The sequence below is a fragment of the Mobula hypostoma genome, chromosome 17, assembly GCF_963921235.1.
Source record: "Mobula hypostoma chromosome 17, sMobHyp1.1, whole genome shotgun sequence".
NCBI lineage: Eukaryota > Metazoa > Chordata > Chondrichthyes > Myliobatiformes > Myliobatidae > Mobula > Mobula hypostoma.
The window spans coordinates 66,216,197-66,231,191 of NC_086113.1; the positions used below are offsets into that span (position 1 = coordinate 66,216,197).

The 14,995-nt window shown below is 43.9% G+C and overlaps 1 protein-coding gene across 5 annotated transcripts in view; it reads left to right on the plus strand.

Annotated features, from left to right (window-relative positions):
* Window positions 1–14,949, plus strand: part of nphp3 (nephronophthisis 3) — a 184,930-nt gene extending 169,981 nt beyond the window's left edge. For all 5 annotated transcript variants that reach the window (XM_063070063.1, XM_063070064.1, XM_063070065.1 and 2 more), the window contains 3 exons: window positions 3,386–3,511; window positions 4,625–4,740; window positions 9,966–14,949. In XM_063070063.1, coding sequence (XP_062926133.1) covers window positions 3,386–3,511; window positions 4,625–4,740; window positions 9,966–10,146 — 423 coding nt within the window. In that variant the 3' untranslated portion in view covers window positions 10,147–14,949. The remainder of the gene's footprint in view (window positions 1–3,385; window positions 3,512–4,624; window positions 4,741–9,965) is intronic.
* The last annotated feature ends 46 nt before the right edge of the window (window positions 14,950–14,995 follow it).

Consider the following 14,995-nt stretch of genomic DNA (forward strand, 5'->3'; position numbering starts at 1 on the left):
AGAGCATTTTGGAGATAGTGATCACAATTCTATCTCCTTTACCATAGCATTGGAGAGGGATAGGAACAGACAAGTTAGGAAAACGTTTAATTGGAGTGAGGGGAAATATGAGGCTATTGGGAAGGAATTTGGAAGCATAAGTTGGAAACAGATGTTCTCAGCGAAACGTATGGAAGAAATGTGACAAATGTTCAGGGGATATTTGCGTGGGGTTCTGCATAGATACGTTCCAGTGAGACAGGGAAAGGATGTTAGGTTATAGGAACTGTGGTGTACCAAGGCTGTTGTAAATCTAAAGAAGAAAAGAAGAGCTTATGAAAGGTTCAAAGAACTAGGTAGTGATAGAGATTTAGAAGGAAGGAACATAAAAATGAAATTAGGAGAGCCAGAAGGGGCCATGAGAAGGCCTTGGCGGACAGGATTAAAGAAAACCCCAAGGCATTCTACAAATGTGTGAAGAGCAAGAGGATAAGACGTGAGAGAATAGGACCAATCAAGTGTGACGGTGGGAAAGCGTGTATGGAACTGGAGGAGATAGCAGAGGTAATTAATGAATACTTTGCTTCTGTATTCACTACGGCAAAGGATCTTGGTGATTGTAGGGAAGACTTGCAGTGGACTGAAAAGCTTGAGCATGTAGATATTAAGGAAGAGGATGTGTTGGAGCTTTTGGAAAGCATCAAGTTGGACCAGATGAGATATACCCCAGGCTACTGTGGGAAGCGAGGGAGGAGATTGCTGAGTCCTTGGTGATGATCTTTGCATCATCAATGAGGACGGGAGAGGTTCTGAAGGATTGGAGTGTTGCGGATGTTGTTCCCTTATTCAAGAAAGGGAGTAGAGTTAGCCCAGGAAATTATAGACCAGTGAGACTTCAGTGGTTGGTAAGTTGATGGAGAAGATCCTGAGGGGCAGTATTTATCAATATTTGGAGAGGCATAATATGATTAGGAATAGTCAGTATGGCTTTGTGAAAGGCAGGTCGTGCCTTACGAGCCTGATTTAATTTTTTGAGGTTGCAACTAAACACATTGATGAAGGTAGAGCCATAGATGATGTGTATATGTATATCAGCAAGGCATTTGATAAAGTACCCCATGCAAGGCTTATTGAGAAAGTAAGGAGGCATGGGATCCAAGGGGATATTACTTTGTGGATCCAGAACTGGCTTTCCCACAGAAGGCAAAGAGTGGTTGTAGACAGGTCATATTCTGCATGGAGGTGGGTGACCAGTGGTGTGCCTCAGGGATCCGTTTTGGGACCCCTACTCTTTGTGATTTTTTATAAATGACCTGAATGAGGAAGTGGAGGGATGGGTTAGTAAATTTGCTGATAACACTAAGGTTGGGGTGTTGTGGGCAGTGTGGAGGGCTGTCAGAGGTTACAGCAGGACATTGATAGGATGCAAAACTGGGCTGAGAAGTGGCAGATGGAGTTCAACCTAGGTAAGAGTGAGGTGGTTCATTTTGATAGGTCAAATATGATGGCAGAAAATAGCATTAATGATTAGACTCTTGGTAGTGTGGAGGATCAGAGGGATCTTAGAGTCCGAGTCCATAGGACACTGGAAGCTGCTGCGCCGGTTGACTGTGGTTAAGAAGGCAAACGGGGTGCATTGGCCTTCATCAACCGTGGGATTGAGTTTAAGAGCCGAGAGGTAATGTTGCAGCTCTTTTGGATCCTGGTCAGACTTCACTCGGGAGTACTGTGCTCAATTCTGGTCACCTCACTACAGGAAGGACGTGGAAACCATAGAAAGGGTGCAGAGGAGATTTACAAGGATGGTGTCTGGATTGGGGAGCATGCCTTATGAGAATAGGTTGAGTGAACTTGGCCTTTTCTCCTTGGAGCGACAGAGGATGAGAGGTGACCTGATAAAGGTGTACAAGGTAATGAGAGGCATTGATCGTGTGGATAGTCAGAGGCTTTTTCCCAGGGCTGAAATGGCTAGCATGAGAGTGCATAGTTTTGGAAGTAGGTACAGAGGAGATATCAGGGGTAAGTTTTTTTTACACAGAGAATGGTGAGTGCATGGAATAGGCTGCTGGCGACTGTGGTGGAGGCGGAAACGATAGGGTCTTTTAAGAGATTCCTGGACAGGTATATGGAACTCAGAAAAATAGAGGGCTATTGGTAAGCCTGGGAAGTTCTAAGGAAAGGACACGTTTGGCACAGCTTTGTGGGCCGAAGTGCCTGTATTGAGATGTAGGTTTTCTATGTTTCTACTTCTATGAATCTGTGGTATTTTCTGTCCAGGGAAGCAGTAGATGCTACCTCATTAAATATATTTAAGACACAGTTAGAATTCTGCATAGCAGGGGTGTTTGTTTAGAGTTATGAGGACAGGTTAGACAGGTGGAGCTGAATCCACATCCAGATCAGCCATGATTGTTTTGAATGGTGGAGAAGGTTCGATGGGCCAAATGGCCTACTTCTGTTCCTATTTCCTTGGATGGTGTGTCTTACTGAAGAGGAGAGACTGCATAGGGTGTATTTTTTTTGTGGAACAGAGGGAGGTGAATTGATAATATAGGTATGCACAAAATGATGTGCAGCGAGAGGGTAAATGTTGGTAAATGCAGAGATATCTATAACCTGAGAGCACAGCTCTTGGATAACCGCCACGGACGGTCCCCAGCCTGGGTGTGAAAGGGTGGGGGAGTTGGGCATGGGGCTAGCAACCCCATCCTATAAAACCCTTGTGCTGCAGAAACACCAACAGAAGCCCTAAAGAACTTTATCCCTGAGACAGGAAGATTCTTCACCTAGAAGACATGTGAAGTTGTGAAAGCTGGAAGTCTGGAAGCCATAGAACCAGTCAACCTTTTAGAAGAAAGGCTGGCCAAAGAACACCTGAAACTGACTCCGAAGAGATGGGCTACACCAGGGGAAAACTTGAAAGACTGACATAAGACAGAGGACTCTGGCGGGTTACTGTTTGCGGCTTGACTAACTAACCTAAAGTCTGGAGGAACAAGATTGCATTTGCTCTGGACCTATTGCGGTGATAGGCAATTGCAGCGGGTCCATGTCCTTGGACAGGTCCAACCTCTCAAAGCACTTCACAGTACATGTGAGTGCAACTGGCCGAGTCAGTGAGCCAGCTCACTCTGCTCCTCTTGGGCACCAGCTTGATTGTCACCCTCTCGAAGTAGGTGAGAACCTCCGACTACAGCAGTGAGAAACTGAAGGTGTCCTTGAACACTCTCGCCCGTTGGTTGGCACAGGTTTTCAGTGCCCTACCATGTACACTTGCACTTCACTATTCCATGCATCTCCACCATTTCTCCTTCTTGTGCAAAGGTCTTTGACTAACTGCTTCTTTCTCCATGGATGTTTTCTGGCCTGGCCTGCTATTTTCAACTATTTTTTGTTTGAATTTCAGGGAAAATTGGAGAAAGCTGTTCCATTATGTCAGCTGGCTGTTGAAATTCGCCAAAAATCCTTTGGTCCAAAACACCCAAGTGTTGCAACTGCCCTGGTGAATCTGGCTGTGCTGTATTGTCAGCTGGTAGGTGATAATCATTTAATAGTCTTTATCAAAAAAAGGTTTCACAGAAATTTAGAATTTACAGTGTTACTTAAAGTTCAAGTAAGTGGAGTAGAATGAAAGGACCTTGAAGCTGACACCAAGAACACTGGATACAGCAGGGGACAACTTGAAAGACTGACCTTCAGGCATTAGGTGTAGTTCTGAATTAAATTCTACTCTGAAATGAACATTTTTTTGAGTCGAAATATGTTGGACATTTTGATTAGTTTCTCAGGAGTAAGTTTATTACGCGCAATTCACCCCTCACAGAATAAAACGGCAGAGAGCTGAATATCTCTGTTACTGTGGGAGTGGGTTGGGCAGAAGCTGAAGGTACGTACACTGACCAGAACAAGGAGGTTTAGCTGGAATGCATGTCTGGAATGTGTAGAACACATCCCAAAATGTTTCACGTTTCCTGATCAGGAAGTAGCATTGTGGGTGGGTTTCCAGTGCTGGCCAGATGTAGAATTAGGACAGGCTTGTGATATTCCTGAACCCACATTGGAGCAAATCTGTACCAGAAAGTACTGCAGCCTTCATGTTGTGGATAGGATTGTTTAAAAACAAAACACAAGGCACTCATTTATTAAAAAAAAAAGCACCATAGGGTAACCATATTGAAGGCGTGATGATACACCAGCATGAGATTAGAACGTGAGGTTCCAGTTCTAAAAGGTTAAACCTATTAAATTATTTTCCACTGAAATTGCAGGATAAACTTGTACAAGTTTTCAAAATGTAAGCAGTATGTTAATTCTCAGTGTGTGGGCAAGGACTCCCTAGCTGTCCTGAACAGGTGTGAGTGAGCAAATTGCTGTTTGCAATGGGCTTGACAGTGATTCTGTAATTCTGGTGCAGCGAACCAGCTGCCTGTGATGGTTCTTGTCATTCACTGTGAACTAGCTAATCTACATGACACTAATTGGTTGAACACATCTTGTACCAGTGGCTAATTCTGGGAAGAGAAAAAGATTGGCAAAGTATATTTCAGTCTTTGTGAGATGCAGAACAAGTGTGTATTGTTTTGCAATCAATGTTGCTCTTTGATCCCTGGTAAAATTCTTATAGCTATAAATGTTTATTCCACAGAAAAATCACACGGAAGCATTACCACTGTATGACCGTGCTCTGAAGATCTATGAGGACAGCTTGGGTCGTTGTCATCCTCGGGTGGGAGAGACGCTAAAGAATTTAGCATTGCTAAGGTAAAGTAGGGAACATCAGTACAGAGTCCAGTCTTAGTGAACGGTTTCCTTGTGATGTCTCTGCACCAGGAGTCCATGGAATTTCACCAAGCTACCTTGCAGATGCTTGAAAAATATTTTGTAATACAGTATGCTCTGACTGTAGTTTTACAGAATGCAGTTGGCTGGAGCTGGTGGTCGGGGCTCCTAGTTTAATGTTCATAATGAGCAATATACACATTTTGTATCTCTTTTTAGAGACAAGCTGTTGGGAGGGAATGGGGTTGAATGGAAGAACAGTAAATGACCTCTGCTGTTGTAATCTAGATTAACTGTTGATCTCTGTTGTCGACTAGAAGATAACAGCAGAGGTGACAAGGGAAGCTTTTATGCACATGAACTGTGATCTGGAACGCTGCCTGAAAGGGTAGTAGAGGCAGATTCTCTGTTAACTTTCAGAAGGTAATTGGATAAATATTGGAATAGAATATGTTGCAGTGCCATGGGGAATTCAAAGGATAGAATTATTGTCAAATAATTATAATTAAACATAAATGGTTATGTTTAAAAATCAACAAATCAGCATCAGACAGTCATAAAATTTTATCATTTTGATTTTAGTTATTAATTCCCAAGCAGTTTATATAAGCCCTCACAATTTGTTACATTTGTCTTACTGATAGCCAGTTCCAATGTGAATGGATTAAGTGAGTGCATCACATTTTTTTTGGTGTATTTTTTTCCTTACTTTAAAAATGCCCCCTCCCTTGGGCTCACATCACAGCTTGTCTCTGCTCCAGAAGAATCTAGGAAACCTTGTTGAAATTGTGTCAAAAGCCACTGTTCAGCTGTAGCAGCTGGTGTGAAAGTGGTCCAGTAACCCTGCTCGGCTCCTGTTGGGAATTGATATCCGTACTCTGCACTGTGCCTCCTGTGTCTGTGGCTTACAATGTGGCAACACAGTGCAGCAGGTATTTGTGAATATTTAAAAGGATGATAACACGACAAGTTTGCTTCTGAACAAAAGATTCAATCATTATATGCATCATTTTATAAAAACACTTTTACAACATGTTAAGGTTTGTTGATCCTAAGCAATTATGCAGTGCATTTTCCGTAAGAAGCTGAAACTTGTATGCAAAACACATTTTGACATGCAATCCATTAAAATTCAGTTTTGTCCAAAAATTTGAGGAGAAATTGAGAATACGGTGTTTGATTTGAGCAGTATTGGACTCTCCACTATGTATTGACAGCTACCAAACATTTATTCTCTGATGATGTTAATTTGTTAGTCTTAGCATTGAGTTCAAGGGTCAGGAAGTTACGTCGCGGTTTAAAAAAAAAACTATGGTTTGGCTTCATCTACAGTTTGCATTCATAGAAACATAGAAAACCTACAGCACAATACAGGCCCTTTGGCCCACAAAGCTGTGCCGAACATGTCCTTACCTTAAAACTGCATTAAAAAAAAGCCTACCCCTGACTTCTACTCTGTACCCACTGCCAAGCACCTTAAAACTATGCCCTCTCGTGCCAGCCATTTCAACCCTGGGAGAAAGCCTCTGACTATCCACATGATCAATGCCTCTCATTATCTTGTACACCTCTATCAGGTCACCTCTCATCCTCCGTTGCTCCAAGGAGAAAAGGCCAAGTTCACACAACCTATTCTCATAAGGCATGCTCCCCAATCCAGACAACATCCTGGTAAATCTACTCTGCACACTTTCTATGGTTTCCACATCCTTCCTGTAGTGAGGTGACCAGAACTGAGCACAGTACTCCAAGTGGGGTCTGACCAGGGTCCTATATAGCTGCAACATTACCTCTCGGCTCTTAAACTCAATCCCACGATTGATGAAGGCCAATGCACTGTATGCCTTCTTAGCCACAGAGTCAACCTGCACAGCAGCTTTGAGTGTCCTGTGGACTCAGACCCCAAGATCCCTCTGATCCTCCACACTGCCAAGAGTCTTACCATTAATGTTATTTTCTGTCATCACAATGAACCACCTCACACTTATCTGAGTTGAACTCCATCTGCCACATCTCAGCCCAGTTTTGCATCCTATCAGTGTCCCGCTGTAATCTCTGACAGCCCTCCACACTATCAACAACACCCCCAACCTTTGTGTCATCAGCAAATTTACTAACCCATCCCTCCACTTCCTCATCCAGGTCATTTATAAAAATCACAAAGAGTAGTGGTCCCAGAACAGATCCCTGAGGCACACCACTGGTGACCAACCTCCATGCAGAATATGACCCATCTACAACCACTCTTTGCCTTCTGTGGGCAAGCCAATTCTGGATCCATAAAGCAAGGTCCCCTTGGATCCCATGCCTCCTTACTTTCTCAATAAGCTTTTCATGGGGTATCTTATCAAATGCCTTGCTGAAATCCGTATACACTACATCTACTGCTCTTCCTTCATCAATGTGTTTAGTTACATCCTCAAAAAATTCAATAATTTCCTGGGCTCTCCCTACTCCCTTTCTTGAATAAAAGAACAACATCCACAACCCTTCAATCCTCCGGAACCTCTCCTGTCCCCATTGATGATGCAAAGATCATCGCATCCTCTTCCTTAATATCTACATGCTCAAGCTTTTCAGTCTGCTGCAAGTCATCCTACAATCACCAAGCAACACACATAAAAGTTGCTGGTGAATGCAGCAGGCCAGGTAGCATCTCTAGGAAGAGATACAGTCGATGTTTCGGGCCGAGACCCTTCGTCAGGACTCCAGTCGCCGAGATCCTTTTCCATAGTGAATACTTAAGTAAAGTATTCATTAAGTACTTCTGCTATTTCCTCCAGTTCCATACACACTTTCCCACTGTCACACTTAATTGGTCCTATTCTGTCACATCTTATCCTCTTGCTCTTCATACACTTGTAGAATGCCTTGGGGTTTTCCTTAATCCTGTCCGCCAAGGCCTTCTCCTGGCCCCTTCTGGCTCTCCTAATTTCATTCTTAAGCTCCTTCCTGCTAGCCTTATAATCTTCTAGATCTCTATCATTACCTAGTTTTTTTAACCTTTCGTAAGCTCTTCTTTTCTTCTTGACTGGACTTAGAACAGTCTTTGTGCACCACGGTTCCTGTACGCTCCCATCCTTTCCCTGTCTTATTGGAATGTATCTACGCAGAACCCCATGCAAATAGCCCCTGAACACTTGTCACATTTGTTCCGTACATTTCACTGAGAATATCTGTTCCCAATTTATGCTTCCAAGTTCCTGCCTGATAGCCTCTTATTTCCCCTTACTCCAATTAAACGTTTCCCTAACTTGTCTGTTCCTATCCCTCTCCAATACTATGGTAAAGGAGATAGAATTGTGATCACTTTTTCCAAAATGCTCTTCCACTGAGAGACCTGACACCTGACCAGGTTCATTTCTCAATACCAGATCAAGTACAGCCTCTCCTCTTGTGTCAAGAAACCTTCCTGAACACACTTAACAAACTCTACCCATCTAATCCCCTAACTCTAGGGAAATGCCAATCAGTATTTGGGAAATTAAAATCGCCCACCACAACAACCCTGTTATTATTACTCCTTTGCAGAATCTGTCTCCCTATCTGCTCCTCAATGTCACTGTTACTATTGGGTGGTCTATAAAATACACACAGTAGAGTTATTAACCCCTTCCTATTCCTAACTTCTACCCACAGAGACTCCATAGACAACCCCTCCATGACTTCCTCCTTTTCTGCAGCTGTGACACTATCTCTGATCAACAGTGCCACACCCCCACCTCTTTTGCCTCCCTCCCCATTCTTTCTGAAATATCTAAAGCCTGACACTTGAAGTAGCCATTCCTGCCCCTGCACCATCTAAGTCTCTGTAATGGCCACAACATCATAGCTCCACTGATCCACGCTCTAAGCTCATCCACTTTATTCATAATACTCCTCACATTAAAATAGATATATCTTAAACCATCGGTCTGAGTGTGTCCCTTCTCTATCACCTGCCTATCCTCCCTTTCACAGTGTCTTCAAACTTTCTCTATTTGTGAGCCAACCTCCCTTTCCTCTGTCACTTCAGTTCGGTTCCCACCCCCCAGCAATTCTGGTAAACCCATTATAGAAAAATGTGCAAATGTGGCTTGCCAAGATGCTACTGGGATTAGAGGACATTTGCTTTAAGGAAGTTAGACAAACCTGAGTTCTTTTCCCTGGCGCAGTGGAGGCTAAGGGGAAACTTGGTAGAAGTTTATTAAGTTATGCAAAGCATAAATAGACAGCCATTATTTTTTTAGGATCAAAATGTCTAATACCAGAGGACATGCGTTTAAAGTGAGGGGGAGTAAGTTTAAAGGAGTTGTATAAGGTAGTTTTTTTTAATATGCGGTGGTGCACATCTGGAATGGTGGTGGTGGAGACAAAAATGATAGCCATGCTAAAAGTTTGAAGTAAATTTATTATCAAAGAACGTATACATATCACTATGTACTAGCGTGGGATTCATTTTCTGGCGGGCATTTACAGTAGGACAAAGAAATACAATAGAATCAACAATCAATAGTACACGAAGAAAGGCTGACAAACAACCAATGTGCAGAAGAAGACAAACTACAAATACAAAAAAAATTAATACTGAGAACATGAGTGAAATTATCCACACTGGTTCAGGAGTCCAATGATTGAAGGCTAATAACTGTTATTGAACCTGGTGGTGTGGAACCAAAGGCTTCTGTACCTCCTTCCCAATGGTAGCAGTAGGAAGAGAGCATGGCCGGGATGGTGGGGCTCCTTGAGGCAGCGTTCCATATAAACGTGCTTACTAGTGAGGGGGAGCATTTAACAGACTCTTAGATAGGCACAGATGTCATCTTGTCTTGTATAGCAAGATGTCTCTTAACTCATTATGGTCCCTGCAATTTATTGTCTGCCGGTAAAGTTTTTCACTGTACCTCAACACGTGTCAATAATAACCCAATTTTCCAGTGTATGTGAATATAAGTAATGGAGGGATTTGGACTATGTGCAGGCACAAAGGATTGATGGATTTAAGTGCTGTTAGCTTAATCAATGCGGCACGACATCAAGGTCTCGAGGACCTGTCTGTTCCTATGTTGTACTGATCAATGTGGAGGGGAGAAATGTGTGATGCTGAAATATGATTGACAACAGAGTATGTTTTGTATATTTGCATTGCTAAAGTGTGTCAAATAAGTGATTTTCAGATATTCTTTTGCAAGAGTAGTGCTAAAGGATTAATGTCTTCACCATTACAGCTATGAAGAAGCCAATTTTGAGAAGGCAGCAGAATTGTACAAGAGAGCAATGGATATCAAGGAAGCTGAGTCCTCGGTGGTTGGTGGAAAAGTTCTGTCACGGCATTCATCCAGTGGAGATGCTTTCAGTTTAAAAAATGCTTTGGCCTCTAATCCCTATCTGGAACTGGGGTTCAGGTGACCTACATCAAAAATGGATTGCAAACTCTTGTGCTGTAGGCTCATTATTTTTAAGCTTTTGTGAGTACGGTCCAACTTGAAATGGATTTATTTGATAGTTTCAACTGAAGATTTCCAGGAATCTGGAACAATTAGTTGTGTAAAGGAACATTTTGTGAAAAAGAACTGTGATTAAATTACCAATGGTTCTGGCATGTGGGAGGGAAAGAATGATCCTTTGTCACTAACTTGGATCAACTAGTGTTTGGAATGAGCTGATTATACTCATAAATGAAAAATTCATTACTGAACCAAAACTACTTCTGAAGGGAAATGTTTTTATATGTGCTTATTTATAGCATTGAATGTAAGTTTGTCCCTAGTACCGGCACCTACAACTGCCACCATTCTGAGGAGAATGGTTGGGAAATGTCATCTCCCTTTTCCAACGACTAACTTTGTGACCTCAATGGGGTAGAATTGTGAAATTGTATTTTTTTTTAATGCTGTGACTGTTTTGGGAGGAAGTACTTGCATTTTGGGAGGTGATAGAGAGGAGCTGTAGGCAAGTAGTCACGGGGCCTCGGGAGACAGATAAGTGGGTCACAGTCAGGAGAGGGAAGGGCAGGAGTCAGATACTAGAGAGTACCCCTGTGGCTGTCCCCCTTAACAATCAGTACTCCTGCTTGAGTACTGTTGGGGAGGGGGGAATGGCCTACCTCGGAAAGGCAACAGTGGCTGCACTTCTGGCACAGAGTCTGGCCCTGTGGCACAGAAGGGTAGGGAAAGGAAGAAGGCAACAGTAGTAGGGGACTCTATAGTTAGGGGGTCAGACAGGCGATTCTGTAGACGCAGGAAAGAAACACCGATGGTAGTTTCCCTCCCAGGTGCCAGGGTCTGGGATATTTCTGATCGCGTCCACCATACCCTGAAGTGGGAAGGTGAGCAGCCAGAGGCTGTGGTACATACTGGTATCAATGGCATAGGTATGAAAATGGAGAAAGTCCTGAAAACAGACTACAAGGAAGTTAGGAAGGAAATTGAAAAGCGGGAACTCAAAGGTAGTCATCTCGGGATTACTGCCTGTGCTATGTGACAGTGAGTATAGGAATAGAGTGAGGTGGAGGATAAACGCGTGACTGAGGGTTTGGAGCGGGGGCAGGGATTCAGATTTCTGGATCATTCAGACCTCTTTTGGGGCAGGTGTGACCTGTACAAAAAAAAAGAACGGGTTGTACTTGAATCTGAGGGGGACCAATATCCTGGCACGGAGGTTTGCTAAGGCTATTGGGGAGAGTTTAAACTAGAATTGCTGGAGGGTGGGAACCGAACTGAAGAGACAGAGGAAGGGGCGGTTGGTTCACAAATAGAGAAAGCTTGGAGACAGTGCGAAAGGGAGGATAGGCAGGTGATAGAGAACAGATACACTCAGACCAATGGTTTGAGATGTGTCTATTTTAATGCGAGGAGTATTATGAGTAAAGTGGATGAGCTTTAGAGCGTGGATCAGCACCAGGCTTTAGATGTTTCAGAAAGGACAGGGAGGGAGGCAAAAGAGGTGGGGGCGTGGCACTGTTGATCAGAGATAGTGTCACGGCTGCAGAAAAGGAGGAAGTCATGGAGGGATTGTCTACTGAGTCTCTGTGGGTGGAAGCTAGAAACAGGAAGGGGTCAATAACTCTACTTTTTTATAGACCACCCAATAGTAACAGGGACACCTAGAAGCAGATAGGGAGACAGGTTCTGGAAAGGTGTAATAGTATCAGGGTTGTCGTGGTGGGAGATTTTAATTTCCCAAATATTGATAAGCATCTCCCTAGAGTGAGGGGTTTAGATGGGGCGGAGTTTGTAGAACCCCAAGGCATTTTACAAGTATGTGAAGAGCAAGAGGATAAGACACGAGAGAATAGGAACAATCAAGTGTGACAGTGGAAAAGTGTGTACTTAATAAATACTTTGCTTCAGTATTCACTATGGAAAAGGATCTTGGTGATTGTAGGGATGACTTACAGCGCACTGAAAACTTGAGCATATAGACATTAAGAAAGAGGATGTGCTGGAGCTTTTGGAAAACATCAAGTTAGATAGGTCTCCAGGACAGGACGAAATATACCCCAGGCTACTGTGGGAGGCGAGGGAGAAGATTGCTGAGCCTCTGGCGATGATCTTTGCATCATCAATGAGGATGGAACAGGTTCCAGAGGATTGGAGAGTTGCAGATGTTGTTCCCTTATTCAAGAAAGGGAGTAGAGATAGCCCAGGAAATTATAGACCAGTGAGTCTTACTTCAGTGGTTGGTAAGTTCATGGAAAGGTTCTTGAGAGGCAGCATTTGCGGAGGCATATGATGAGGAATAGTCAGCATGGTTTTGTCAAAGGCAGGTCGTGCCTTACGAGCCCGATTGAATTTTTTGAGGATGTGGCTAAACACAATGATGAAGGTAGAGCAGTAGATGTAGTGTATATGGATTTCAGCAAGGCATTTGATAAGATACCCCATGAAAAGCTTCTTGAGAAAGTAAGGAGGCATGGAATCCAAGGGGACCTTGCTTTGTGGATCCAGAATTGGCTTGCCCACAGAAGGCAAAGAGGGGTTGTAGACGGGTGATATTCTTCATGGAGGTCGGTGACCAGTGGTGTGCCTCAGGGATCTGTTCTGGGACCCCTTCTCTGTAATTTTTATAAATGATCTGGATGAGGAAGAGGAGGGATGGGTTAGTAAATTTGCTGATGACACAAAGGTTGGGAGTATTGTGGATAGTGTGGAGGGCTGTCAGAGGTTACAGCGGGACATCAATAGGATGCAAAACTGGGCTGAGAAGTGGCAGATGGAGTTCAACCCAGATAAATGTGAGGTGGTTCATTTTGGTGGGTCAAATATGATGGCAGAATATAGTGTTAATGGTAAGACTCTTGGCAGTGTGGAGGATCAGAGGGATCTCGGGGTCCGGGTCCATAGGACGCTCAAAGCTGCTGCACAGATTGACTGTGTAGTTAAGGCAGCGTACGGTACCTTAGCCTTCATCAACTATGGGATTGAGTTTAGGAGCCGAGAAGTAATGTTACAGCTATATAGGACCCTGGTCAGACCCCACTTGGAGTGCTGTGCTCAGTTCTGGTCACCTCACTACAGGAAGGATGTGGAAACCATAGAAAGGGTGCAGAGAAGATTTACCAGGATGTTGCCTGGATTGGGAGCATGCCTTATGAGAATAGGCTGAGTGAACTCGGCCTTTTCCCCTTGGAGCGGTGGAGGATGAGAGGTGACCTGATAGAGGTGTATAAGATGATGAGAGGCATTGATTGTGTGAATAGTCAGAGGCTTTTTCCCAGGACTGAGATGGTCAACACGAGAGGGCACAGTTTTGAGGTGCTTGAAAGAGGGTACAGAGGAGATGTCAGGGATAAGTTTTTTTCCCTGAGAGTGGTGAGTGTGTGGGATGGGCTGCTGGCGGTGGTGGTGGAGGCGGAGGCGAGTATGAATAGGGTCTTTTAAAAGACTCCTGGATAGGTACATGGAGCATAGCAAAACAGAGGGCTGCAGGTAACACTAGGTAGTTTCTAAAGTAAGTACATGTTCAGCACAGCATTGTGGGCCGAAGGGCCAGTAGTGTGCTGTAGGTCTTCTGTTTCTATTGTTGGAAATATAGTTTCATATATTAACTGGAATGGGACGTATTGTTAGTTTGAGTAGTATAATCAGTACTTTGAAATATTCCCTCCAAGCTGATCGCCAAACTTCGCCAGCTTGGTATCAGCTCATCCCTCTGCAATTGGACCTTGGACTTTCCGACTAACACATCCCAATCAGTTAAGTTAGACAAACCCTCCTCCTCCACTCTCACCCTGAACACCGGTGTGCCTCAAGGCTGTGTGCTGAGCCCTCTTCTGTACTCCCTTTTCACCTATGACTGCGTTCCTGTACATGGTTTTAACTACATAATCAAGTTCGGAGATGACACCATGGTGGTTGGTCTGATCAGAGGGAGTGACGAGACAGCCTACAGGGATGAGGTCCAGCACCTGGCCACATGGTGTGCCGACAACAACCTGGCCTTTAACATCCAGAAGACCAAGGGGATTATTGTGGACTCCAGGAATGCCAGGAGCCACAATCACGTCCCCACCTACATCAACGGAGCTGTAGTGGAGTGTTTACCAAGCTTCAAATTCCTTGGTGTCCACATTTCCCAGGATCTCACCTGGTCCCTGAACTCCTCCATCCCGATCAAAGACACATAACAGCACCTTTATTTCCTGCGGAGCATCAAGAAAGCTCACCTCTGTCCCAGGATACTGACGGACTTTTACTGCTGTACCATTGAGAGCATACTCACCAACTGTATCTCAGTGTGGTATGGCAATTGTCCTCTATCGGACCGCAAAGCACTCCAGCATGTGGTGAAAACTGCCTAGTGGATTATCAGCACCCAATTGCCCACCATTGAGAACGTCTATCATAAACGTTGCCTGGGCAGGGCGAAAAGCATTATCAGGGATGCATCTCACCCTAACCATGGACTTTTTACTCTCCTCCCATCCGGTAGGCGCTACAGGAGCCTCCGCTCCCGCACCAGCAGGCACAGGAAGAGCTTTTGCCCTGAGGCTGTGACCCTGCTGAACCTCACATCACAGCGCTAAGCAGTATTGCACCCATATTGTACTGTCTCAGTACTTTTATACTTGTGTGCTGTAGCAGTTACTTTTTATTCACAGTTATTTTCTAAATAACACTATTCTTTGCATTTCTGGTCAGATGCTAACTGCATTTCATTGGCTTTGTATCTGTACTCGGCACAATGACAATAAAATTGAATCTAATCTAATCTAAATATTGCATTGAAACCACAGTCGTTTGTATCATTCAGTTTA